Raw genomic sequence first — 27,209 nt, 5'->3', positions numbered from 1 at the left:
AGGCTTTAAACTTGCAAGTGGCATGGAAACACTTTCAGCCTAGTATCCTTGGGAAACTAAAGGTTGCTGAAGGATTTGGGGAAAACGCGTGTTAAGTGAATCAATTATCTCCTTCCAAAGAAAAGAGGCAAAGAACCAAAAAAAAAAAGAAACAATAGGTCAAGAGGCAAGAAAAGGATTTCCAAGCTGGGGATCTTGTCCTTGTTGATGATGACCCTTACCCATATAAGGTCCATGGAAAGTTAGGGGTTGATTACTTTTACATATCAAACCTTGATGGAGTTCCTTTTTCATCACCAGTGGATGGAAAGAACATCACCCCTTTCAATGGAACTTGATCCACTTAGTACTATATAGTTAGAGTAGGATTGTGTGTCTTGCAACATTGTTTTTGTATCCTTCTTTGCTTTCCTGCATGTTGATTTTCCTTTCATACTAGATAGATTTTATTCTTTTATTTAGTTAACATCTTATTATTACTATTGCCCTATATCGCAAGAATGACAATCAACACCTTGCTTAATTTCTATTAACAAGTTATTGTGAGCGTACAGGTAATAGGTCTACAAGTACAAGGGATTACTAGGATTCTCATGCACTCTTCGTTCAAGCACACGGATCATGTGGTCTATGGTGAGCACATGTCCCCAAGTTGGAGCTATATGTTACCTACCAAAAGTGGGTAACACATAGGAGAAAACTTTTCTCCTTATTTGTCATCCAACAAACAAGAAATCCTATGATGACCCACAAATAGTTTTGCATCAAATCTCTCCACTTATTCTCTATTTAGTTCTCTCTCCCATTTGGCATAATTCTGGAAGGAAGTTTGGTCATCATTCGGAAGGTGCTCTAACCATTTTAGTAATCACATGCTTTCATTTAATGTTTTGTGGCATACTAATATGGATCACAGGCCAAGCTAGATGATTGACCACTCTTGATCGTACCCTTGTTCCCATGCTTCACTTAGGGTGGTTATCCCTTGCCTCTAATCTAGTGTGACCTCCCCTGGTCTCCTTCCTTCAAGAGAGGCACTAATAGAAGGCACCAATTGAAGCAGCATGCCCAAGGAAATCCATACTTGGCACTTTCTATGTTTTCCTTATTATCCATATCCACTCTTTGAGTTGATTGTCATTTGTCATAGTGGCTAGCACCCTTTGTCCTCATCTTTGAGTTAGGGTCTAGAAATTTTCCCTAAGAGGTTGATGCAGCTGAAAGAAAGATAAAAGCATATGAAGCAACAAATCAAGAAAAGAAAAATGCAAAATATGGCTAGCCATAGTAAGCACTTGGGCAAAAGCCTAGCATGAGCTTTGCCCCCCTCATTACCCATCATCCAGTTCCTCAACATCTCATTCTTTATTTGAAAGGAACTCTAGAATGTCCCAACCCTGATGGACGAGAAATTGCTACATCTTCAAGGGGTATTGGAAAGGCATAAAGCAATTTGGGTCTCCTAAGCTATGAAAGAAAGAAAGATAAATCATTAAAGTAAAAGGTGCATGAGAGGGGTGGAAGAAGCAAGCCAGGGAAAGGGGTAACTCATGCCTTCATGATTTCTCCCTCTTCTCATTATAACACTTAGAGGTGTTGTACTTCTTAGATGGTACCATGACCATGGCCATCTTCCTTGAAGTCTTGCCCACTCCATCACCACCATTATTGCATGTGTTGATGGCCTTTTAGGTGGGTTGTTTTCAAGTTGAAATCCTACCTTTAATGCTATTTCCTCATCTATTTTAAATGCATGCATAGAGATTGAATTCAGGTCCAAAGAATTATGGAAAGTGTACAAAACCGTTAACCTATATGGACTATGTTACCACAAAATCTAGCAATCCTGGTCCAAAGCTACACTATGCAACCTAGGTCTTGTGGAAATAAGAGATTAGCCACCATTTTCACCTCAATGGCCTCTTTCCAACTATTTAGTGGTGGATGTTATCCCCACAAGGGAGGCTTCCCTAAAGAAATCACCCAACAAGATCTTCAACAAACAAGGGTTGAAGGGTGATATAAGGTCTAATGGTTATGGAGGAAGGTACTAGCAGGGCTTTGATGGCCAAGATAAGAGATAAAAGCAATCAAGTACACTTTCAACCAACCCCAGTGGATTGGAAGAGGATTTTTATAAAGTAGGGTTTTTATGATATGTAAGTTTACATCACGCAAAAACATATAATAGCCAATAAATAGCCTCTAAAAGATAGATTCAATAAAGTATCTAAGGATATCAAGGGGTATGCTAGGGAAAAGGAAACTTTTGAAGTTTTTAATGGTTTAGGATGCATAAAACAATAATAGGAGGCTACACATCAATAGAAATTTCTGCAAAATCTAGCAGGGCTAGTGCAAAGCCACACTAGGCCACCTATGTCAGTGGCCCCTCTCCAATTATATAGTGGTGGATCTTATCCCCACAAGGGAGGAATCCTTAAAGAAAACACCCAAGAAGATCTTCAACAAACAAAGGTTCAAGGATGCTATAAGGTCTAATGGTTACAGAGGAAGGTAGTGACAAGGCCATTATGGCCGTGATAAAAGATACAAATAGTCAAGCACACTTTCCACCAACCCCAATTGACCAAAAGAGGGCTGCTATAAACTAGGGTTTTATGATATGCAAGTTTATAGCATGCAAAAGTATATAACAACCAAGAAATAGACTCTAGGAGATAGATTCAATAAAGTGGTGAAGGCTATCAAGGGATATGTCAGGGAAAATGAAAGTTTTGAAGCTTTTAATGGTTTAAGATTCATAAAACAATAAAAAAAACCTAGACATCAATCCTAGTTTAGGTATAAAAATGCAACAAATTCTAGATCTTTCCTTTTCAATTTATTAAATGCAATTTTTACTAATAGAATAATGGCATATAGATGCAAAATTACCATAACATGCAAATTTAAACCAAACCCTAACCCTAGCTACCAAGAATTCAAGAAAAGAAGTAGAAATTTAAGATGATCACCACAACTAGACTGTTGCCTTCCCTCAATTGGGCAATGGAGTCAATTAGGGAAAGGTTTATGATAGAGGGCCTTGGGTGAAGAGGGTGGAAGATTAAAATTCGTGCCTTACAAACCCTAGTGACTTCTTTATATGGTATATTTAAGGTCAAAGGATGCATGAATCAATTCCTTAGATGGATTCTTGCAAGGCAATTTTTTACATAATATAAAGAATCAAGGTTTCAAGAAAGATTTTGCATTTTTTAATATGGCACAAATAGAAACCCTAATTTTAGAAATATAACATGCAAATGGAAGAAAAGAAATAAACTTACACAATTCCAATAAGAATCACTTCATCAATCCCAAACAAGTATCTCTGTGCAAAAATCTCCCTCCCAAGACAATTCACTCTAATAGATATCCATTGCGTCCAAGAGAAAAGTACAAGAGGGCCAGTGTGAATGTCTTAAGAGAGATAGAGAAGTGAATGAATGTGTAAAGATCCCAAATGAAAGTGACTTCCGTCTATTTATATGATGGAAACCAAGTCACTTTCCATAATTTTACAACAAAAATTCCTAAAAGTTTGCTTGGAGTCTTCAACAAGGCCTAAAGGTCACAAGTCTAAGATGGCTTTCAAGCATACAAAATACATCAAAATCTCCCACATGTGCAAGAAGAAATGCTCTCCAACATGATGTCCTCCCCCTAGAATGGACAACCTCGATCAAGCAAGTGACAAGTTGGGTCCATGAGTGCTCCTCACTCCAAGGTAATGATCAAAGTGCATGGTTACATCTCCAAGTCACATCTCCACCATGACATCATTATCAATGAAGCTCACACCACCCTTCTAGGGCATGTAGAGATGATGTGGCAACCTCTAGGGCAAGCATTGGCATCTAGGCATAATGCGCTAGCCCTCCCAAGTCATCTAAGTGATATCCATCATCATTTGGGCTTTGGAACAAGGAAATATCCATCAAATTGGGTCAAGGCCAACTAGGGAGTGTCCTAGGTCCATCTAGGCACATCATCAAATAAGCCGATGCATTTGCTTCCTTGCTTATAGTTTTAGTATTTGGAGGTGTATCATGGGGGGTACAACCATGTAGAGGCTCCTCAAAGCCCAATGTTCATCTCAAAAGGGCAACACTGGGGCTACACCGTCTTCTTTGCTCAAGACTAGGAAAAAGCCCTCTGAATGGTGCTGGATAGGTATCAATTCATCTTTCAAAGGATCTCTATTGCATGAGTAATGAACCACCTGAAGCATACCCTTAAGATCAGGTGAGATCAACAACATTAGGGAGAAAAACCATTAAAGTATCATAGTGGACAATATTCAATTTTAGGGGCACAAAAATAGTTTACACAAACCTTTCCTTTCAATGTCTTTCTTGCTTAGGATTTGTAAGCAAGTCACCACTCTTGTGTCATGGATGATTATACTTTCATCCCTAGGTGCTTTGAACCCCTATGGGGAAGGACATTTCATAGGTAGACCCATTAGTGCAAGATAGCATCACGATTCAGTACTAAGAGTTCATCACCTTCTAAATCAGATCATGGGTTAGAAGTCTGAACTTCCATGGTCGAAGGAGATAGAACTCGAGAAAGGCCAGGATCCCGAGAACTTAAAAAGAAGTTGAGAAGCTTGAAGAGTTTCCTAGACTTCCAGCCCCTGAACCCTTCTCTTTGTCACTGACTAAACCCAACAATCCCCCAGAAGAGGGTACATGCAAAAGAGCAGTCTGACAACACTGAGAGGGCTCAGAAAATGTCCACAAGGATGGTACCACAGGCACAAGCACCAGCAAAAGGAAATAAATGCCATTGAAGTGTACAAAATTGCCCTAAATCAACTAGGTACAAAATATTGCCTCTTAATAACAGTCCAAAACTGATATGCCACAAAGGCTGCACAGTAATGATAAACAACAACAAAGATTAAGCTACATCTGGGATCAGGCCTGAGTTGGGTGGGTAGTCAAAGTCTCTCTCCAGTCGCTTCCCCATCCCTTGTTCTGCAGCTCAAGCTCAGGCACATCAATTTTCCAGTCATCAATCTCCTGCTTTTCATATTCTTAGATTGGCCAAGTAATTGTAGGAACTTTATAGTTAAATGGCTATGCTGGAGGACTGCATGACCAGCTGAGGTGGCATTCTCTTCGTTCCCTCACAACCTGGGCAGCATGATACTGGGTTGACTACCACATCGTTGAGACTGTTGAGATCTGGCTGTCAGAACAGGAGAGGCATCTAGAAACATTTGGTTCATAGTGCATGGTGCAACCCCCTAGTGGTTATGTATAAAATTGAGTGCATTGTTTTCCTTTATTAAATTCGATTATTCACTTGTTCCTCCTTTTGTTTCCAGGCAACTGCAATCGAGGGTCTGAAAGGAAGTCTTCAAACAGATTATATTTTGAAGGTAAAAAGCTATTGCCCCTACATTTAATTTTCGTGCTTATGCTTCATTCATGGAGAATCAGCATTATGTGATGTTCTAGACCTTAAATTCTTGGTATTTTGATAAAACTTTTAACTGCGCTGATAACAATCTTTGCACTGTCATGCATGTTAAATGCTTTTTCATCTGTTGTGGTGTTCTTCTTTACAATTTTCCAGTTCTTATGTTTTGCTGCCTGCATGTTACTGTTGTAGATCCTTGGTCTGGATATTTGTGCAGACACCATAATTGGTAATGCCATGATAAGAGGAATTTCCGGCGGGGAGAAAAAAAGAGTAACGACTGGTAATGACTGAGATTGATTCTCTGTATCTGTCTTTTGGAAGTTTGGGTTTCATTTGATTTTGAATAAGAGTCAATGGTATTCGTTCTGTCTGCAGGGGAAATGATCGTGTCTCCAATGAGAACTCTTTTCATGGATGAGATATCAACTGGGTTGGACAGCTCTACTACTTTTCAGATCGTAAAGTGTCTTCAACAGGTTGCGCACATCAAGCAAGCTACAATAGTCATGTCACTTCTTCAGCCAGCACCTGAGACATTTGATCTCTTTGATGATATTATCATAATGTCAGAAGGACAGATAGTTTACCATGGGCCTTGTGATCATGCTCTTGAGTTTTTTGAGCATTGTGGCTTCCAATGTCCGGAGCGTAAGGGAATTGCAGACTTTCTGCAGGAGGTGAATATATAGCTATCTCCATGCTATTTTTTATGACCTGCAATGAGATTAATTGTCTCACATGTTTCGATGACGTGGTGCAGGTTACCTCTAGGAAGGATCAAGAACAGTATTGGAAGGACAGGGAAAAGCCATATAGATACATTTCAGCAGAACAGTTTTCTCAGACATTCAAACAGTTTCATGTTGGCCAGAAGTTGACAGAAGAACTTTCTAAACCTTTTGAGAAGTCCAAAGGCCACAAAACTGCCCTGTCTTTCAGCAAATACTCACTTAGAAAATGGGAGTTGTTCAAAGCATGTTTTGATCGAGAGTGGCTACTTATGAAGAGAAACTCATTTGTCTATGCCTTCAAGGCAATACAGGTATTTCATCTTGTCCTGATTTTCTAAGTTATTGTTCGAGCAGTATAATTTTTTACTAACTCACGTATGCCTTTATCTTTCATGACAGCTTCTTGTAGTTGCATTTATTATGATGACAATGTTCTCTCGGACACGCATGCAAGTCGACCTTGATCATGGAAATTATTATCTTGGTTCTCTTTTCTTCTCACTCATGGTCATGATGTTCAATGGCTTTGCGGAGCTAGTGATGACGATTAGACGACTTCCAGTGTTCTTCAAACAAAGGGACCTTTACTTTTATCCAGCATGGGCGTACACTCTTCCAATCTTTCTTCTGAAGATTCCGCACTCCTTGTTCGATTCACTTATTTGGACATCAATTACTTATTATGGGATTGGGTACTCCCCTGAAGCTGGCAGGTCCGTATTTACTATTTAGTTGAAGTATTAAGAATGTTGCTTCATTCCATACTTGCTATAGATATTAAACTATAGTAAAAAGAAAGTAAAACTAAGCTACATTTGAGCCTTTGCATGTTACTCTCTTAGTGCACAAACTATCGAAACGAGTACAAATTTCTGAAACATGTATAACGTGGAAATATGATTCCCAAATTTTTTTGAAACAGTAAAACTATATATATATATATATATATATCACGTTATTTTGAAAATTGGATGAAATGATCAATAAATTTAAAATGGTAGCCATAAATGACAATTAAGTGGAAAGAAAAAAAAAAATATTTTAACATCCATGAGGCTAAAGATAGCTTATGGGACATATTGCTTCTTCATCTGCTTGATGTATTCGGCCTTTTTTCTGTGAAGCTTCAAAATAAATGCTCCCTGCTTCTCGACAAACCCCTCGCTAAATAGATTATCCCAAGAGCTAGCTGCCAACATATCTGCATAACTTTCCTTGTTGTCTTTGAAGGCCTCACATTCTAAAATGAAATGTTTTTCTGTTTCCACTTTTCCAGAAGAACAAAAAATGCATATTCTTTCTTCCCACACTTCCTTTGGTCTTTTCTAGCGCCTTGTTTCACAACGGAGTTGATGAGAATTAGTCCTTAACTGAGCAATAAGAATTTTGGCTCTCCAAGAGATATTGGCCTCTATGTATGCTTTTGGTTGATGACTATGAGTGGGATTTAACACTTCAATATAGTAATTTTTCTTTCTTCCTTGCTCCTTATCCCAAGTACGCTTGTGGAACTTTTCCATAACAAAATATTTTATCTCTTTGTTGTTTATGGGACACACGTTCAAGCAAATACCCCATTTACTAAACCATTTGTTATTTTGCTGCATCTAAGTTTTTTTTGTTATTGCACAATCTATCATTAAAGACAACCTTAGGCCATCTATCCTCTTCCATTTGCTCAATTTTTTTTAAATACCTTATGATTCGCACCATAGCAATTGCTTCAATAGGAGCAATCCCTGTTTCACTTAAACAAGATGCCGTAAGAAACTGCACTTTTTATCTTAAATTTGTTTGTAATCAAACGCTTCTGAATTTTCTCATTTTGTCTCCATTGCATGTCGGATGTATTGCTGGCACATAGTTCACAACCATAGAGAATCGCTGGAATCGCTAGAAGCCCAAAACGAGTTTGAGTGGTTTTCCAATCCCGTAATTCTGCCTCTCTACACCTATTTTGAAAAGCATAAAATGCTTTCCAACCCCCAAAGTTCTTTTCTTTCTACAACCATTCCAGCTTAGATTTTTGTTGAAGTCAATTCCGAGATATTTGTAATCTGCAAATTCTTCCAGAATGTTGCCTTCAAAGTAGAACTTATGCGGGTTATGCTTTCTTTTCTTAGAGAAGACCACTACTTTCGTTTTGCTGATATTGACTTGCATCCCCACACTTTTACAAAAATGCTCAAGGGATAGTAAGCGCTCTTGCAAACCAAGAGCCGATTTAGGAATCAGAATAAGGTCATCTGCATACAAAAGAAGTCTTATAACAAAATTGCCCAAATACATACCATCACCCCCTTGCGAATTTAACCACTCCTCAAGCTTATCGATATATAAACCAAAAAGGGTAGGAGACAGTGGGCAACCTTGTTTGACCCCGATATCACTTCTAAAACTTTTAGAAATGCCTGCTGAAGTTCTAATTTTGACTTTCACCTCTTCATATAGCCTATGCACTGCTGCTCTCAAATGTTTAGGAACCCCAAGTTCCTCCATTATGTGCCAAAGCTTATCCCTAGGAACTGAGTCAAACGCTTTTCTGAAATCAACAAAGCAACAAAAGACTTCTTCCTTTTTCTCCCAAACTTTTTCAATGATGTGCCTGAAAGTTATACAATGATCAACTGTGGAATGTTTAGGTCTAAACCCTACTTGCCCTTTAGCACGATTATCTCTTTCTTCTGCCCACTTGCTTATTTTGTTTTCTAGCATGCTTCCAAATAGCTTTGCAAACAAAGGGTTTATCATGATGGTCCTATAATTGGAGGGATTATTGACGTCACTGCTCTTGAAAAGAGGTATTGCCAGAGTAGTTGTCCAATCTGTGGGGAGCCCTTGTTGTATGATGTTGTTGAAGATTTTTGTAATGTGAGGTGCAAGAATCTTTGAGCCCCACTTTAGATATTCTACTTGGAATGATATTAGTGTTATTTTATCATTTTTAAGGATTGATTTGTGAATGGGCAGCATATAGGCTTCAATTAGTTGATAGAATTAAGTAGTGTTTTCCCTTTATAGGCTTCAATCTTAAAATCAACAGATTCCTAGCTCAATGAATGCAGGATGAAGGGGTACAAGGTCATGTTTTGAATATAAGCTGATGCTGGAAAAATTGTTAAGTGTGCTAATAATTAAAAAATGCCTTAGTTTCTATCTTCTCTAAGTGAAGTTCAATGAGTTTTGTTACCTCAAAGAAAGGTAGGCCTTGTGAGAGGCTTCACAAGGAAAAACCTAGACAATAACACAATAATGAGGTGGATGCCACTATCACCTCAACACTTCACCTCCTACTCTTTAATGGAATTTCACCACAAAGGATGCTTCCTAGTATATGCCACCTAAGGGTATTCTAGGTTGATAGGATCAAGGTGACACTTTAAGAGGCTAGATCAAGGTACCTCACACTAGGAACAAGCCACAATTCGTTGTAATAAGGAATAACTTACCTATGAAGAAGCTTATGAGATAAGGCTTGTAGCCTAGGGTTTCAAGATGTAGCTTAACAATGGCACATCTAGGCATACAAGCAAAGGAAAAAGGTTTGTTTGCAATATATAATCTACCAATGGAGAGACAAACCTTCAAATGACCCTAAGTTGAAGCTTTTATGCAGAATTAGGGTTTTACAAGACATAGAATTGCCAAGGGTTGATGACGCCAACCCTAAAGAGACACTTTTAACCATGCAAATTTCTAGATTTTGATGTTATAAGGTCAAGCAAGGTGAAGGGTCCCAAAACAGCTCCAATGTTCAAGCCCTAGTTGAATTTGGCTTAAACCCTAGCTGTAGCGGCTTTCCTTGAAGGGCCTATTGCAACCAAAATGGGTAACCCCATAGGAGAAAATTTTTCTCCTATTCTTGATAGCTAGTCAGCTAGCCATGCAACCAACAACCCTAGATAGGCTCCACTAGCTGATGATATGCCATATATCTTTGTCACCTACAACAACCATTTGCTTCTTACTCATCTAGCATGAGCACGTCAATGAAGGTGGGCTTCCACTCCAACAGTACTTTGGTCATTTTGCAATCGGGTGCTTATACTTGTTTGTTTTTGGGCATTTGGTATGGATTATGGGGTGATCTAGAAGAATGAGGGATTTTGACCATGATCTTGTTCTCTCACCTTAAATAGGGGGTTAATCTTCGATCCTAGTCCAATGGGACCTCTTGTAATGGCCCAATGGGTATAAGAGGGGCACTACATGAGAAGCCCTGATTGAGATAGCGTAGTTCCATCTTCCCTTATATCATAATTAACACTTTCCATCACACATTAAAAGCCCCATATTCCACCTCCATTCTTGGGGTTCAACATGTCATGAGTTCTTTGGGATTTGGCACCCATATGTCCATATACATAGGTAGGGCCTGGAAACTTTGCCCTAGGAGGTTGATGCAGCTAAAAGAAACAAAAAGAGCATATCACGGCCATATCACAAACAAAAGGAAAGAAAATCAAAATGCAAAAGATGGATGGGGACATAAAGATTAACACGTGGGAAAAAGCCTAGCATGAACTCTATCTCACCCATTATGGCCATCACCTAGTTCCTTAGCACATGTTTCTCTCTTACATCAAAAGAAGGAGCCCTTACATGTACCAAATTCGACGACCAATGAAGTCACTCATCATTAAGGGGTAATACAATTGCTACATCATTCAAAGCAATCTCTAACCCTTGAGCTATGAGCAATAATACAAAGAAAAATCAAGAAAAAGTAAAAGGCGCACAAGAAACAAAGGCCGAGTCAGTAACTCATGCATCCACAAATGAATAGGGGGGACAAAAACGGCGCTAGCTTTGTGTATGAGGGTTTCGATCGTAGGAAGTGCATGTGGTTTCTTGTCATGCGCTGCCTGCAGTCACATGGTTGAACCAGGCAACCGACAGTTGTTGACGAATGGAGAAGGAAAGCACAGTATCATTCAAGGCGAAGGCCGGAGGTTGATCTAAGTAACCTCAGGAGTGGTTTGAATGTTGTCTTCATCAATGCCCTCAGATGGCAGGGTGGCGAGATCTGAGGTATTGGTTGAAGGGGGACTACTTGTTCCATTTATTAAACTTGCCCAAAGGGTTCTCTTCTGCTATGCAGGGGGCGACTCTCTGCCGAAGATGTCTGGTTGAGCATATGACCTAATCTGTTAGAGACATTTTTGAGCTATGTCTGTTATCAAATTGAATCAAGCAGGTATCGCCCCTTTCCTCTGGTCTTTTTTGGCCGCAAGTTTAGATCCATGCTCACACATTCTTGATAACTTTTAGAACGGTGCAAATCCTCTAGAAAAAAACCCCATATCCTAATCGATCTGGGTTGGGTGGAGGGTTGGATGAGTTGGAACAAGGGGAGGACTTTCAGATCTTTATTTAGACCCTTAACAGGAAGTCCCTCCTTTTTTGGGTCTTGGGTCTCGATCTTGTGGTGAATCTCAAGTAGAAAATAAAGAATTGGTTGGGTTTTCCCATAGATATACAACGTCTTCTTCATGAAGGGAAGCAATTTAGGATCTATCCTAGTTACAATATTACAACATTTCAAGAAATTCCACCATTATCTTGAATTTAAGGCTGCGAGGGTGTGCTTTGGGATTCAGGAACCCAAGAGGTTCATAGTGCGAGGTAAGGCTTCTAATCCATCAGATCTGCCACAATACAATCTTGGAACATACATTGTCGAACAAAAACAACAAATGTTCACCATGGAGGTAAACCCAACAGAGGTAAATCAACTTTTTTTAGTTCTTCAATCTAGGGTAGTGATTTGCAAATTCAATGGGTTTTTGCCTAGGGCCGATGCTTTGCATCAATGGGTTTTTACAACTGGGACCAACAATTGTGACATATACGTATGCTCAAAAGGATTTTTCATTGTTCAGTTTGATACCCAGGAAGATTTAAAGATAGTTTTGAAAGAAGAGCCTTGGTTTCGGGGAAATGCAGGGCTTTTCATCACCCCATAGTTCCCAAATTTTGATTCCACAGCAATGATGATCTCAACAATGCCCATATGGGTAAGTCTACTGAATCTTCCCCTTCTCTTGCGGCATTGTGGCAACACAAGGTTCTCAAGGATATCGGAAACACTTTAGGGTCATTTAAAAAGATGGACTTCGAGAGAATGGAGAAAGGGTTAATCACCTTCACCAAAATTTGTGTAGAAAGAGACCTAAGTAAAGGTCTACTTGATTGCATTTAGCTAAAACATAAAACCTTCCAGTGGACCAAACTTCTAGATTATGAAAATTTAAAATTCAAATGCTTCTCATGTCACCAAACACGACATTTGTAGGACATATAACCCTAGGATAAAAAGCACCTGAAACGAAAAAGGGGCAAGACCACAAAACAAAAGGATGGCGCCCTTCTGAACCCTTAATCACGAGGAATGAATAAGGGGAAATCACAAAGAACACATCAAACCACGAATAAGGGAGCACTCAAGTACATGTTGGAAATGCAACCCACAAGCAAAATTATACAAAATCAGAAGCGATCCATGAATCAAATCAATGAAAAAATGTGGCACACAAAAAGGATGGGACGATGGGCACAATGAGAATTCATCCTTCGAAAATTTTTAATTCAAACAAAGAACCCCCACCAAAGACAACTATGAGTGATTTGGCTATAATTCTAGCTGCCCCACTCTCAATGGGATGACAGAAGGTTCAAAGAAATAAAGGGAAGAAAGAGAAGTTAAGTGATTACTACAACACTTAACTTCTCATGTTTTCTCTTATAGTTTTTAGTTTTTCTTAAACACATAAGTCGAGAGGCTGCTCTTATTGAATGTGGCTAGCATCTACAAAATGTAATTTTGTTCCTTTTTTTTCAAAAGTTGAAATTAAATTACGGTTTTTTCCTTTGGAGAAAAAAAATCATGCATCCATGAATGCTCTCTCCTCACATCTATACACTCAAGATGTGGACACCCCCATCAACTGGTCCCTTTGACCATGGCACTTGGCCATGAAGTCTTATCCCCTTTGTTACCATCATTATTATTCACTAACACCTATCAATTGAAGGGTGTGCTAAAGAAATGTTACTTTCCCTTAGGGGTTGGAAACACCTAATAGGGTTGTCCTTTAGCCACTCCTACCTAGGGAGAAAACACCATTGTGAGAACAGGGTCCTGATTTTGGAAGGGGATCCTTATTGGAAGTATTAAATAGCCCATGAAACTCAATATTAGTTCACTTAGATGCAATAATGATCTTTGCCCCTAATGAATTATTTCTTTTGCTAGAATATGCGTTATGATTGTCTAGTGATTCAACAATCAATGCCTTGGGCACCTTCTCCACAGTTACCCAAGCCATTAGAGAAGTATATTGGCAAAACAAGTGAAGTGTTGAGACACTTGGGCCTCCTAGCAGCAGCTGCCAGCAACAAATGACACATGTTCCAGGGAACCTCCTACATCCAGGATGTTGGATGACTTTGTAGCTGATTTGATGATTCTTCAGGATGACACACCTAGACCCAGCAAGCCCCCATGCCAACCTTAACACCAATTAATGGATGGCAGCTGATTCAGGGTGTGGACGAGGATGGTATCACCTTCATAGACTAGGGAGGGCTAGTTGCACCTAAGAAGCCCTCAACACGGGAGCAGAGGAGGTCACTTTGAGAAGTTGGAGACCCATGGAGACCACTTTGTGGTGCCCCAACTGGATCTTGGGACCACACAGGATCCATTGAGGTGGATTTGAGGGCAAACCCTCAAATCTTGATTTTTACGTACTTCTGTATCATCTTGGACATCTCATATCACTTGGACATGCCATTTGGAGCACATTTCTTGCATGACGTCAACCCTAGAGAGCTAGCGTCTCACACATGTGGGTTAGTAAGGAAATTTATTGTTAATGCTAGTGGGTTGGCTTGTAACCCAAGGTTGTGTTGCAATCAAACTTGTTTTCTAGGGGCTTAATTAGTTCGTGTCCTCCTCATATAAATAGAGGAGAGGATCATTCAATTCTATTCATCACTTGTGACATAATTTGGTCTCCTTGAGAATTTTGGCCTTCATGTATCTTGGAGAGATGTGTTCTATGGAGAACTTTTTTTATTGGAGCTATGTTCTTGGCATTGGAGAAGTTATGTTGGATCAATAAAGGATTGTACATGCATTTTGTCTTGTAAGCAAACCTTGTATTTGATAAATCATTGATTCTATGTCTAATTTGTGGAATGAATTGATAATCTAGGGTTTTCTATTGGGACTTTATCATTGAAGATCTATTGTATGGAATCTAGATATCATCATTGTATGCATTATTCATGTATGAAATGTAAATGGCAATCCCCTTGGTGAATTTTTTTAATAGCTCTCCTAAATGACCTTGATCCCTCACAAAGATAATAATTAGGGTTTTGTGCTAGGGCATCAAAATATCCTTACTCCTTTGCAAGATTTAGCCAATCTATCACACCCATAGACTTATCATCCCAAGGACTAGGTACTTGCCTCGTCAAGTTGGTGTTCAAGCATCATCTCATCCATAAAATTGATTTTCATTGTCTTTCCTAACTCAGCCCTCTTAAGGAAAGCTTGGGTTGGCTTTTTTACCACCTCGACCATTTTGCATTGGGAAACGTCAATGTTGTCACAAGAGACTACCATGTTGTGAGAGTTGTCATGAGTAATACTATACCAAGGCCAAGGTCACCTACAAACTCCATAGACAATAACCATGTGGAATGACATAGGTGCACCTTCACATGGGCTAGACTAGTTCATACACCGTGATCACCCCTATAGAAAGTAAGGCTCCCATCAAACCGTTAGTCCTCATGAGAAGCCTCCCATGATCCTTCAATCTTATCAGGGATGAGATCACCAAGATGAAACTTTCAAGGGACATGGCATGGTCCAACCAATCACAATAAATACATACTCAAATTGACAAGACATAGGTCTTGGAGACCTTATACACGGCCTCACATGGTTTTTACAAGGCTTTTCCTTGTGACCTTGGACTTACAATGGTGGTGAATGATGTAACTAAAAAAGTCTATATAATGCCACTAATAGAGGGGTAACAAACCCTAAATTTATTCATTACTTTAGCCACATTTTCTACTATATTATAACTCATTTTGAGGGCTAAATGGTGTCGTTGTTGTAATTTGTTTACTACTATAATTTCCTACCTTTTATGCAAGTTCAGAAACAGAAATTGGAAAAGTTAAAATTCTAGTGGTTTGGGGATTGTTTTGCATGAGATTGATACTTGGTAAACCCTCTAAATTAGTCTTAGAATACTTCAAGCCAAATTTGGAATTTACTTTGAGTAACTACCTTATCCTTGACTTGTTTGAGACAAACTCTTTGGTGGTGAATTGAGTAGATACTTAGGAGGCCTTGGACTTGATTGTGTCTTGTCTTAGTCCTAAGTTGTACTAGGGAAGCCTCCCTTGTGCTGGATTTATACTTCACTAAAATGAGGGAAATTGTTGCTAAGGTAACAGTGGCAACACTTCTAACATTCCACTAAGTCTGGGCACCTTGTGAAGGTTTTGCAGTAAGGTGCTTGATTTTGTGATAACAATCCCCATGCTTCCTTAATCGTTGGGAGTGTAGTGTAAATTCTCATTGACTTGGTAAAAATATTTACCTCCATCTTGATTGGTCGTGAGAAAGCCATGCAACATTTTCTTGATCCAATGGTATGCACTAGATACAGAGTTCTAATAGGACGAATAGTAGACATGGGTGGCAAAAAATATAGTTATTAATTTATACGCTATAAAAATATGATATGATTGCATGCCATTTTATTTTTGGTAGTGAAAATGGCAATTTTTCAAGAAGTGGGCTCTGCGTTTGTGTTGGATTCCATCATTGAGGGGTATCTATTTCATCAAACTACCCGGGATTCTCTTTGACTAATATGTTTTGAGAAACACTACAAGTGTAGTTGTGAAGGGCACTAGGATTTATACTCTGCCTTATTTTCAACTTGACTTCTGAGGATTGTAAGGCATGCCCACCACAATTGAACCTCACATATTATGATTTCATGGCATTACATAAAGATATCATATACACACTACATACAACATACATAAATTTATCCATTTTTAATTTTAAATGTATTGAAGAGTATATCTATATCTATCTATCTATCTATCTATCTATCTATCTATCTATCTATATATATATATATATATATATATAAAATTGTCAAGGAGTGTTTGAAATTCTAAGATCACCCATCGGGAGTTAATTTTGTTTCTTTCTTTTGGGAGAAATCCAATTCAGTAATAGCTTGTAGTTTTTGCTGGTGCATATGGCCATTGAATGATGATTTGCAGCATAGTCAAAGGAATGATCAGTGGACATTAGGAATTGCAGCTGATGCCTGAGTTTCAACTAAAATCAATGGAACAACGTTAAACACATTATAAGAGTACTCTAGTGAAAGTTTAGCATTTAATGTTTTTAAGAAGTGATTTAGAATTTTGTGTATAGGTTTTGACATTCTTTATACAAATTTCTCAGATGGCTGTCAATGCAAATTCAGAAATTTCATTTCAATCTTAAGGTTTACTAGATTATTTCATGTGAATTTTCAGTTGTAGGGATGAATCAAAAATATTAATATACAGCAGCAAATGCTTCAGTTCTCTTCATCCAGTTAATTAGTCCAAGAAAATAAATAAATACCAATTAAGTGTACTTCAATGCCAAAATGCTTCAGTCCATAGGGCATAATTCCCAACCAAATTACAGATCTGAAAATGAATTATCACAGTAAATTATGACAGCAGTAAATCTGGCCCTTTATGTTCTATATATTTGTTAAATCAGTTAGGAAATTCAGTTCAATGTTATGACAAATCAGGATACATAACCATTGCTGGAATTTACTCAATCATGAAGATAGCATAAGCTGAAAATAAAATCTCCAAGTACACAAAATTTGGACAGATGGAACTCTTCACACACACACACACATAAAAGATGAGGTACATCTACATACAAACAGTTGAATACAAGTTTGTATAAGTCAATCTCTCCAAACTCTAGCTAGGGAAGCCATAAGAAAACCCTAGCCACCAACTCCTAGCTAGGAATCACTTCTTACCAAAGATCGTCACTCTGCCAAAGATCCTCAATAAGTTGGCATACACATTCACATGTCCTCTTTGTTTCCTACACTTGCATTCCACAAGTGTACAAGGTCATCTCTCTCTATCTTCTCCACAACAAGCATACCCAATAGCACTAATGTTTCCAAATGCCACAAAATGCCAGTCTTCTTCTCTCACAAAAGCCATAGGATCAAATGCTTCTCTTGCTCCTCTAGGGTTTATACCAAAATTTATACTTATTTTCTCCTTATGGCAAACCCTGAACCCTAGTGCTCAAGATAGAGAACAAATACAAATGAAGAAGAGTACAAAGAGGTTAAGTCACTTTAGCTCTCACAACTCTAATCCAAGTGAGTATAATTATGAACAGAAAGACTCTCTTTTCCCTTTATTTATATGAAATGTGAGAGAGGTCGACAGTACAAAATGGACCTGGTCCACTACAAGAAACTTAAGTACAAGTTAGGTCCACAGGTAGAGTGCTCCAACTCTAAGTGACACGTGCCAAGCTCTAAGGCATGCGCATCCAACAAGCAAGTGTGCAAGGCTAAACATTCCTTGAGAAAGGTTTAATACTAAGTTACCGAAAACGCCTGAAGAATTTTCCAGAAACACAGATCCCCGTTTCCAATACGGAAACGGATACGATTCTTGTTCGAAACACTGTAAAAACGTTTTTGTGCCGTTTCAAAAAATCGGAAACTTTAGATTTGGAATTGGATACATTTCCAAGGGATTTAATTCTTTTTGGACCCATTTACGAATTTCTAGAAATTGATCCACGAAAATCGTGATCGGAATCCACCCTTAAAATGTTAAAAAACGTGAAAATTTGTATAGCCATAAATAAATAATAAAAATGAAGAAATCAGATTTGCAAATAAACTCACTATAAACACAACATCATAACATCTCTTCTAAACGTTTAGAACAACGACACTCCAGATATTTATCAAGGATTCATACTAAGAAAAAGATAGATGTTCAAAAATGCAAACAAAAGGGTTTGATAAATGTCTTCGTAAAGAGATTTATTTGAGCGATTAATTTTCAGTTTGGTAAAGGTTTTGTTAATTGTCATTGATTTTGTTCTTGATTTCATAAATCTCTCCAATATGACAAATCTTTTCTAGCCAATCTTTTGCCTGCATATAGTCAAGAGACCAAGCTGACGTTGAGAAAATTGAAATGTTCAAATAGGTCTTGATGGAATATCCCAATGATCCCATGGGCTTTTTAATTACCATGCAAGGAAGATAGATATCCTCTATCGTGCATGACACGTTCTTTGAAGGAGTTAGACCCGAAAGCACAAACATTGTAGCATTTCTGATTACATTAATAATGATGACGATAATATGTTGAATGTTATAATAATCACTAATGAAGATGACAATGTTTATGCTGAATTGACGATGATTATTTGTTTATGTTGAATTCATGATGATGATTATGTATTTTTAGATATAGATTATAGACTCTAAAAGATGAATGGTAATATATTAATATATATATATATATATATATATATATATATATATGTCGTTTCCTTGTCGTATCGTATCCTGATTTTTTGAAAATTTGTCGTATCTGTTTCAAACCCCGTAACCATATCCATTCCCATATCTATTTCAATGCAACTTAGGTTTAATGCTCCTCCAAAGGCCCCCAATTCTCCAATGTTACCTCCTAAGCCAGATGTGCCTCTAGGTCCACTTGTAGAGTGATCCAAATCTATGTGGCACATTCCAAGCTCCAAGGCATGCACATCCAACAAGAAAGGGTGCAAGGATAAAGATTCCTCGAGAAAGGTTCAATGCTCCTCCTCCAAACTTCAAAGGCCTCCAATTCTCCAATGCTACCTCCTAAGCCATGTGTACCTTGTTAGTTTTTGTAGTATAGGAGGTGTTCTAGTCTCAAAACTTTGTGTAGAGGTTAAAACACAGGAGTTCTCCATAATTCAAAAATCGTTTTTGGAAATTCCACTTAGAAGTGTCCCAATTAGATTATTAACCTATTTTTAATTATTTCCTAAGCCTAAATTTAGGAAAAGGGGTTAATTAATCAAAATTAATTGAGATAAGGTGTGAACCATTTAGAAACTCACACTAATCGATTAGGAAATAATCTTAGCCATCGATTAAGATTTAATCTTGGCCGTTGGAGTCCCAACATAAGATTATAAGAAGAAGTCGATGGGTAGATGGAAAAAACACACATTTGATATCGATTTCCTTGGTGAGTTTGATTTTTCCAGAGAGAGTAGTTGTCGAAAGAGTTTGAGTTTCAGAAGAGAAGTAGAGATAGAGAGGGGTAGGGACAGTGAAGCCAGAGGAAGATTTTCCAGATCCGGTGAGTACTATGCAGAGAGGCTGATATTTTCTCCAGGATGTTGCGTAGAGGCAGCATAGAAACCTCAAGAGGGCAATTTGATTTTACTAGAGGAGAAGACGTTTTCAGTTCCAAATGTTGGGAAGAGTTTTCGGAGGGCTAGATTAGCGTTTTCCCAGTCAACAGCAGGAGGGACGGATAGATTGGCAGTCGATTCAAGCAACACGTGTGGCAAGCATCTCTAGAGTGATGCAGGCCAAGTTGGACAGGTAACTTTTTAGTAGCAGTTAAATGTCAGGATTGCTCGGAGTGAGAGTAATTTCTCTCAGATAATTTTTGCCAGTATTTCTCTGCAGGATTGCGAGTATTTGACATCCAGATTGTACTCAGATAAATTCATTGCTGCTTAATAATATAAAACCCTCAGCAGTTGCACCAGTTTTCCCAAGTTGGGTTTTTTCGGGGACATTTGTACAAAAATAAGTGTGTCAATTTTTAGTTGTGTGTGCTAAAATATTTCTTAGTTTCCAGCATTATTGTTTTCCACAATTTTCTTTGTGAAGGTTGCAGTGTGATTTATTTGATATTTGTCATAGCAAATAAATTGTTAAATTAATTAAAATTAGAAGAATTAATTCCAGTTGCTGCAATAAGATTTCAAACTTGAAATTTTCACATGGTATCAAAGCGGGTTTGCCAGATGGGAAGCTCAGAGGTGGAAGAAGAAAATTTTGTTGTTTAGAGGAGCAACAGGCCAAAATTTTCTAGGGATACACAGTAACTAGCAAGGCAATACAAATTGTTGGGCAAGGGTTCGATGTTCATTTGCAGGGTGGCAGAAAATTCAATTTGTCCGGAATAGTAATTCTAGCAGGTAGAGGGAGCAACAACATCTCAGATTTTCATGGAGAAAATTCCTTGTTTGGGCACAGAGGGTTTTGCAGTGACAGAATCAATGTCATGATGAAGAGAAATAATAGACACAGAGGGAAAGTTATCTTGGAGCGTTTCTAGCCAAGAAACCTGATTTTCTCAGTTTAGATTGACAGTAGTTGTGAGTAGATCTTCTCACTCTAGAAGGGAGTACGAAAAGCAGATTCAGCAGGCGAGCAGAGGAAGAGGGATTTTCCAAATCAGATTTAGACATTACCATGGTTGGACTTAGAGATCAGGATAGGTTGGAGGGAGCATCCAACTATGTCATCTGGAAGGATAGAATGTCCTTCTTGTTAGATGAACATGGCCTAAAGACCTATGCAGAGAATGTGGTGGCAATACCTTGGGACCCTGATCAGCTAGAGTACAAAAAGGAAATGGCAAAGGCGAATCAGATGATCTTGGATGGAGTCCAAGATCATATAGTCTCACATGTGGCAGACAAAGGGACGACCAAGGAAATGCGGGATGCTGTCTTTGAGTTATATCAGAGTACTTCAGAGCAGAGGAAGATGTTCCTATAGGAGAAGCTGAGGAGCTTCAAGATGTAGAAGGGCGAAAGCATAGCTGCCTTTATCAACAGGGTTCAGGAGGTTCGAGACTAGCTTACAGCCATTGGGGGGCACCCCAACCCATATAGTTTGTATGTTTGGCACTGAATAGTGTCTCAGAGGAGTGGAAAGTGTTTTTCCAAAGTACCTTGGGCAGAGACACATTGCCCAAATGGGACAGGTTGTGGTCTGATCTACACCAGGAGGAGTTGAGGCGGGCTCTATTAAAGAGTACCATCGGCGGCAGCAACAACAAAGGACTGAAGAGTGAGGAGGAGAATGTAGCCCTAGCATCAAAGGGTGCCAGTTAGGGACAGGGGGAGAAGAAGAAGGACCTGTCAAAGGTCAAGTGCTTCAGATGTGGTGTGTTTGCTTACTACAGTGCATAGTGTCCTCTTAGGAAGAAGGACAAGCAGGAGAAGCAAGACCAGGCAGCATCATCCATTGAGATAAACAAGTTGTCCTCTAGGTTGGAGGAAGAGTTTGCCATTTTTGCAACTATAACTCCAGGAGAGGGGTGGGGCTATATGGAGCTATAGTCCCAAAGTTGCACAGACTTGGGCAAGGTCCATTGAGGTGTTCTCCCCATGGATCATTACCTTGCTACAGGGGCCCAGAGTATTCAGTAGTAGGATGGATCAATGTCAGTGATCCAATTAGATTCCGCAATGACAATGCAGACTAGGAGCAGTTAGGTGCTGAGGAGCGCAGTTCAGTGTTGATAGCAGAGTAGAAGGCTCAGTAACAGAGTTAGCAACGGTGCAGATTCTTCAGTGGACAGTGTAAGTTCTAGTAGTAGTCAGATGCTTAGGAGACAAATGCAACATAGAGACATAGTTGATTTAGTATTTAGGATGCTTCTTGGTTGCATTAGATGCAGTTGCAACAAAAATAGATGAGAGGGAGTTGTAGTGCAGATGCAAAGTTGGCAACAGTATAGCAGTGTTAGTAGCATCATAGATGCAACAACAGAGTTGTGCAATGGTTGGTGTGAAGTGGAAGACAGTCACAATGGCCAAACATCAACAACGTGACAAAGGGTGATACAAAGACAGGGTGTTGTAGCAACAATGATGCAGCACTAGAACACCTTCCTTGCTAAGAGGGAGTGTTAGATTTTGTAGCATCAGAGGTGTTCTAGTCTCGAAACTTTGTGGAGAGGCTAAAACACAAGAGTTCTCCATAACCCAGGAATCGTTTCTAGAAATTTTGCCTAGAAGTGTCTCAATTAGATTAGTAGCCTATTTTTTATTATTTCCTAAGTTTAAACTTAGGAAAAGGGGTTAATTAATCAGAATTAATTGAGATAAGGTGTGAATCATCTAGACACTCACACTGATCAATTGGGAAATAATATTAGCCATCGATTAAGATTTGATTTTGGTCGTTGGAGTCCCAAAGTAAGATTATAAGAAGAAGTTAATGGGTAGATGGAGAAAACACACACTTGAGATCGATTTCCTTGGAGAGTTTGATTTTTCCAGAGAGCCAGCAGTTGCCGGAAGAGTTCAAGTTTCAAAAGATAAGCGGAGACAGAGAGGGGTAGGGACAGTGAAGCCAAAGGAAGATTTTCTAGATCTTGTGAGTACTATGCAGAGAGGCCAAAATTTTCTCTAGGAGGCTTCACAAAGGCAGTGCAAAAGCCTCAAGTGGGCAGTTCGATTTTGTTGGAGGAGAAGACATTTTCAGTTCCAGAGGCCGGGAAGAGTTTCCAGAGGGATAGAAAAGTGTTTTTCCAGTCAATGGTAGGCAGGACGGCTAGATTGGCAATCAATGTAGGCAACACGTGTGGCAGGCAGCTCTAGAGTGACACAGAGCCTACGCAGGCGAAGTTGGACAACTAGATTTTCAGTAGTAGTTAAGTGTCGAGATTTCTTGGAGTGAGGGTAATTTCCCTTAGATAATTTTTGCCAGTATTTTCTCTATAGGATTGCCAGTATTCGGCATCCAGATTGTACTCAGATAAATTCAATGCTGCTTAATAATATAAAACCCTCAGTTGCTGCACCCGTTTTCCCAAGTTGGGTTTTTCAGGGACATTTGTCCAAAAATAAGTGTGTCAATTTTAATGTGTGTGTGCTAGAATATTTCTCAGTCTCTAGCGCTATTATTTTCCACAATTTTATTTGTGAAGGTTGCAGTGTGATTTATTCAATATTTGCCATAGGAAATAAATTGTTAAATTAATTAACAATTATAAGAATTAATTTTAGTTGTTGCAATAGGATTTTGGACTTGAAATTTTCACATACCCCCATGTCTACCCCACCTACATGATTATTCCTTCACTCGAGCATTCTTAAATCAAGTACAAGCCTCCATGCATGCCGCCAAGTGTCCCCAAGTTGTCTAGGGTTCTTGACCCTCCTCCAACAAGCCAAATGCTCCTCCTGAATGCTCCTCCTCCATGGTAAGCCATCCTCCCAAGCAACCAACCAACCACTCTAGAGGTAGATCCCTTGAAGAAATTCATCATGCCAAGTAGGACTCCAATGCTCCAAGGAAGTGTGCCAAATAAGCATCAAGACAAGGTTAGCAATCCATGAGCAAATTGTTTCCAATGTGTACATCCATTGTTGTACAACCAAGGGTTATCAACATGCCATGCTCCATGCATTGCATGAAGTGCTATCAAGCATGGTGTAAACACTTTGGAGTAACCGCGAAAGCTAACATTCTTATCATAAGCAAGGGATGATGGCGGATATCTTGTACATTTTAGTGTTTCAAAGATCATTGATTTTAAGTGATTTTTTGTGATTTTCTGCTGGGTTGTTTGTTAAACAAGAAATTAGAGCGGAAAAATTCCCCTTTTTTTGAAGAAAAACACTTTAATTAAAAAGAAATGCAAGGGCAAGAAAGTAGTCAATTAAAAAAAAAAACCACGGGGGCTTCACCGAGGGAGCAATAACATACCATGTGCATTAATATTGGGGGATATATATTGAGGAAAAAATGACATAATACATTGGGGGATATATAGGGGGTAAAGGGTTTTTATATTGTCAGGTATAAAAAATGGAGCTCAAAGTTATTGAAAAAATATAAAGGGGTATAAAAATGTTAATGAAAAAATGGATACCTGCAATACCTAGTGAATGTAGGGGCTTTTTAAATTGGGAAAGTGTATTGGGTTCATATTGGTAGGGGTTTAAATAATGTGATTTTTATAGGTATTTTCCAATATGTAGTCAAATTAGGGGTATTGTTTAGTATGCCACAAACGCACGTGATATGTCAGAGATTCATTAAGTGAAGCCCCTGTGAAAGAAACCCATTAAAAAAGGAAATATTTTTACATTTTTTAATACTTGTTGTCTTCTTGCCAAGTCATTCCACCCTTGACCTTTTCTCTAAGTGTGATTTTTTGAACCCCGTGAGTTATTCCTAAATCCAATTTCTGCAACTAATATGAATGTATGGAGCATTTTCTAAAGTCAATAAAGACATTAACCAACTAATTGGTTTAGCTTGCTTTCTTGGAAGTTTAGGAGTGTTGTAAATTTTAATATTCCTCTAGTTAAGTGTATTTTAGATAGAAATTAAGGGAATTGTCTTAAAATGTGACTTTTTGGAGTTTCTGGTGGATTTCTAGCCAGAATTCGACGGAAATATTTGTGGGGAAATCTTGATTTGTGTTGTTTAATGTGAAAATTCTATCACTGCAACATCTGATTTATTTTTCCTACTTATTTTCCAATAAGTTATCTATGAAAACCCTTCAGTAAACATTGAAATAAATTATGCTGCAGACATCACACCATAATACAAAAACAAATACATGCACAAGAATCAAACACATCGACACAGATATTTTGGACAATTGTCCTCGGAAAAACCCAATGCGGGAAAACCGGTGCAGTAGAGGAGGATTTTATTAATCAACTATTCTTGAGTACAACTAGGTGCCAAACAGACTTACCCAACAGAGATAAATTCTCCAGCCCCCTCCCCCAGACTCAGTGTCAGAATTGTTGCCCTTTGCGTAGCTCCCATACCTCTTGCGTTACCTCTTGCCTCTCTGCGTCAACACTGGGCCTCTCAGTTCACCTACGCAGACCCTCCAGTGATTGCGCAGTTCTGCTGCCTCTACGTCTGCCTGTGAGGCTCTGCGTCTGCATCTCTAATCTTTGCACTGATCTTCTAGTGTTGTTCCTGCCTCTCTGTTCCGTACTCACTACCTCTCGCTGCAATCCAGACCACTAGTTCGAATTTCTCAGCAAATGCGCTCCAGAAATCAAACTGACTGGTCTCCCTCAATGTGTTCTCCAACTGACCCTCAAGCCTCTTCTTATACTTTTCTTGTTGGTCCTTCAACGACTGAGATTACATTTCTAATCAATGGCTAAGATTATATTTGGCTTGATCCATGTCTTTTGGAACCTTCTAACCCACTTTTATATTAATACCCATTAATATTTCATTTTTCCTAAGTTTAGACTTAGGAACTCCATTAAAAATATTAATTATTTTAATATCTCCTAAACCAGGTAGAATCTACCCAAACCATTTTGGGGTCTTGGAGATCTTACGTGCTTTAGCCTCTCCACCAATTTTCATGGCTAGAGCACATCCGATGCTATCCCAAATCAACGCTCCCTCTTAGCGAGGATTGTGATCTAGTAATACTCCACATTGAGCATCACTCTAATTATACAGCACCGGTACCAGTGTTGATGCTAGGCCTCCTCGCCCAACATCCTCTACAATGTTGCATCCTATACTGCTGCCCATGGCTCTGCCACCACCACTGCGTCATTCGTACAACAGCTCCCTCTACATCCATGTTGTTGCTGGTCCTTTCTCCCAACACTGCATCTACACTGCAACTCACTCTGCATCCGTGCAGCTGCTGGTCCTTCTTCCCAACACTGCATCTGCACTGCAACCTCTTCTCATCATGCTACATCGTGCTACTACTCACTGCTCCTGCACTGCAACATCATACCCATTTTTGCTACTGAAATGGATTCTTTATCATCCCCATCTTCTCCCTGAAATAATCAAACTTTGTTCTTCCAAGGGCCTTGGTAAGGATGTTTTCCACCTGTTCTCTTGTAGGAGTGTAACTCAACGGTACAACTCCTCGCTGGACATAGTCTCTGAGAAAGTGACACCGAATATCAATATGCTTTGACTGATCGTGAAACACTGGATTCTTAGAGAGCTTGATGCAACTCTGATTATCACACATGATCCTGGCCGCCTCCATCTTTCTTCTAAATACGTTCACAAGCAGTTTTCTAAGCCATATGGCCTCGCATGAAGCTTTGCTTGCAGCCATATATTCTGCCTCAGCTGAGCTCAGAGCTACGGATTTATGTTTCCTACTGCATGTAATATTCCTAATTAGCCATGGCTAATTGGAATATTCGATTTTATTCAATTTTGCCTTTTATAGTTATTTGTAAATAAAAAAAGTGAGGACGGGGGACATAACTCACTTTTAGAATAAAAAGTCACTTCCTAGTAGCACAACATTGTGACTTAGAGGGGAGCCAAGTGGGCCAAAGGGGGACACAGAAATGGAGCCCACGCAGACACATGGAGGGACTGTGCAAGAGGGAAGAAACACATGGCAAGAGAGGAATCACACAGGAGGAGGTGAGCCTTGGGATTGAGAGAGGCAAAAGCTATAAAGGAGAGAGGAGCCCCCTCATTTTGATCATTCTGGTTATGAGCATTTGTGATAGTCATTTCGACTTAGAGCACGCTGGCTATTTAGCTAGTCTGCAACACTGTTTAGTGCATTAAGTGTCTCCGTTTGGAGATCTCACCCTTACCCCCGGGGGACTTCAAGTGCCTGCTCGGGCAAGGTATTTCCATTGGCATTCTAGCAGTAGATTCATCAGCATTTCAGCAGTAGTTTCATCAACATTTCAGCAGCAGTTTCATCAGCGTCTTTGAGGAACTGTGCAGAACCCCAAGGGGGTGATTTTCGGGGGTCGGCCATTTCAGAAAAGCTTTCTAGGTTTTTCTAGGTTTTTTTAGTAGAGTCCGATTCCAGAGTTTCAGCCTTTTCTGAGGAGGGGAGCAGCCCCAAATCCTCATTCGATTTCCAGTAGCAGCAGCAGCACGGCAGTTTCCCAGCAGCTGGGACACAGATCAGTGT

The 27,209-nt window shown here is 39.1% G+C and overlaps 1 protein-coding gene across 1 annotated transcript in view; it reads left to right on the top strand.

The window, feature by feature from the left end:
* Positions 1-27,209, top strand: part of LOC149231510 (ABC transporter G family member 35-like) — a 162,191-nt gene that overhangs the window by 111,227 nt on the left and 23,755 nt on the right. The window contains exons 7-11 of the mRNA XM_089379210.1: positions 5,342-5,395; positions 5,629-5,719; positions 5,815-6,116; positions 6,200-6,481; positions 6,570-6,883. Of these exons, the coding sequence (XP_089235336.1) occupies positions 5,342-5,395; positions 5,629-5,719; positions 5,815-6,116; positions 6,200-6,481; positions 6,570-6,883 (1,043 nt within the window). The remainder of the gene's footprint in view (positions 1-5,341; positions 5,396-5,628; positions 5,720-5,814; positions 6,117-6,199; positions 6,482-6,569; positions 6,884-27,209) is intronic.

The sequence above is a fragment of the Pinus tabuliformis genome, chromosome J (genome assembly GCF_031772625.1).
Source record: "Pinus tabuliformis cultivar Carrire ecotype Pingquan chromosome J, CPIR1, whole genome shotgun sequence".
NCBI lineage: Eukaryota > Viridiplantae > Streptophyta > Pinopsida > Pinales > Pinaceae > Pinus > Pinus tabuliformis.
The sequence above is the reverse complement of the archived record's forward strand: the minus strand, read 5'-3'. Positions and strand labels throughout refer to the sequence as shown.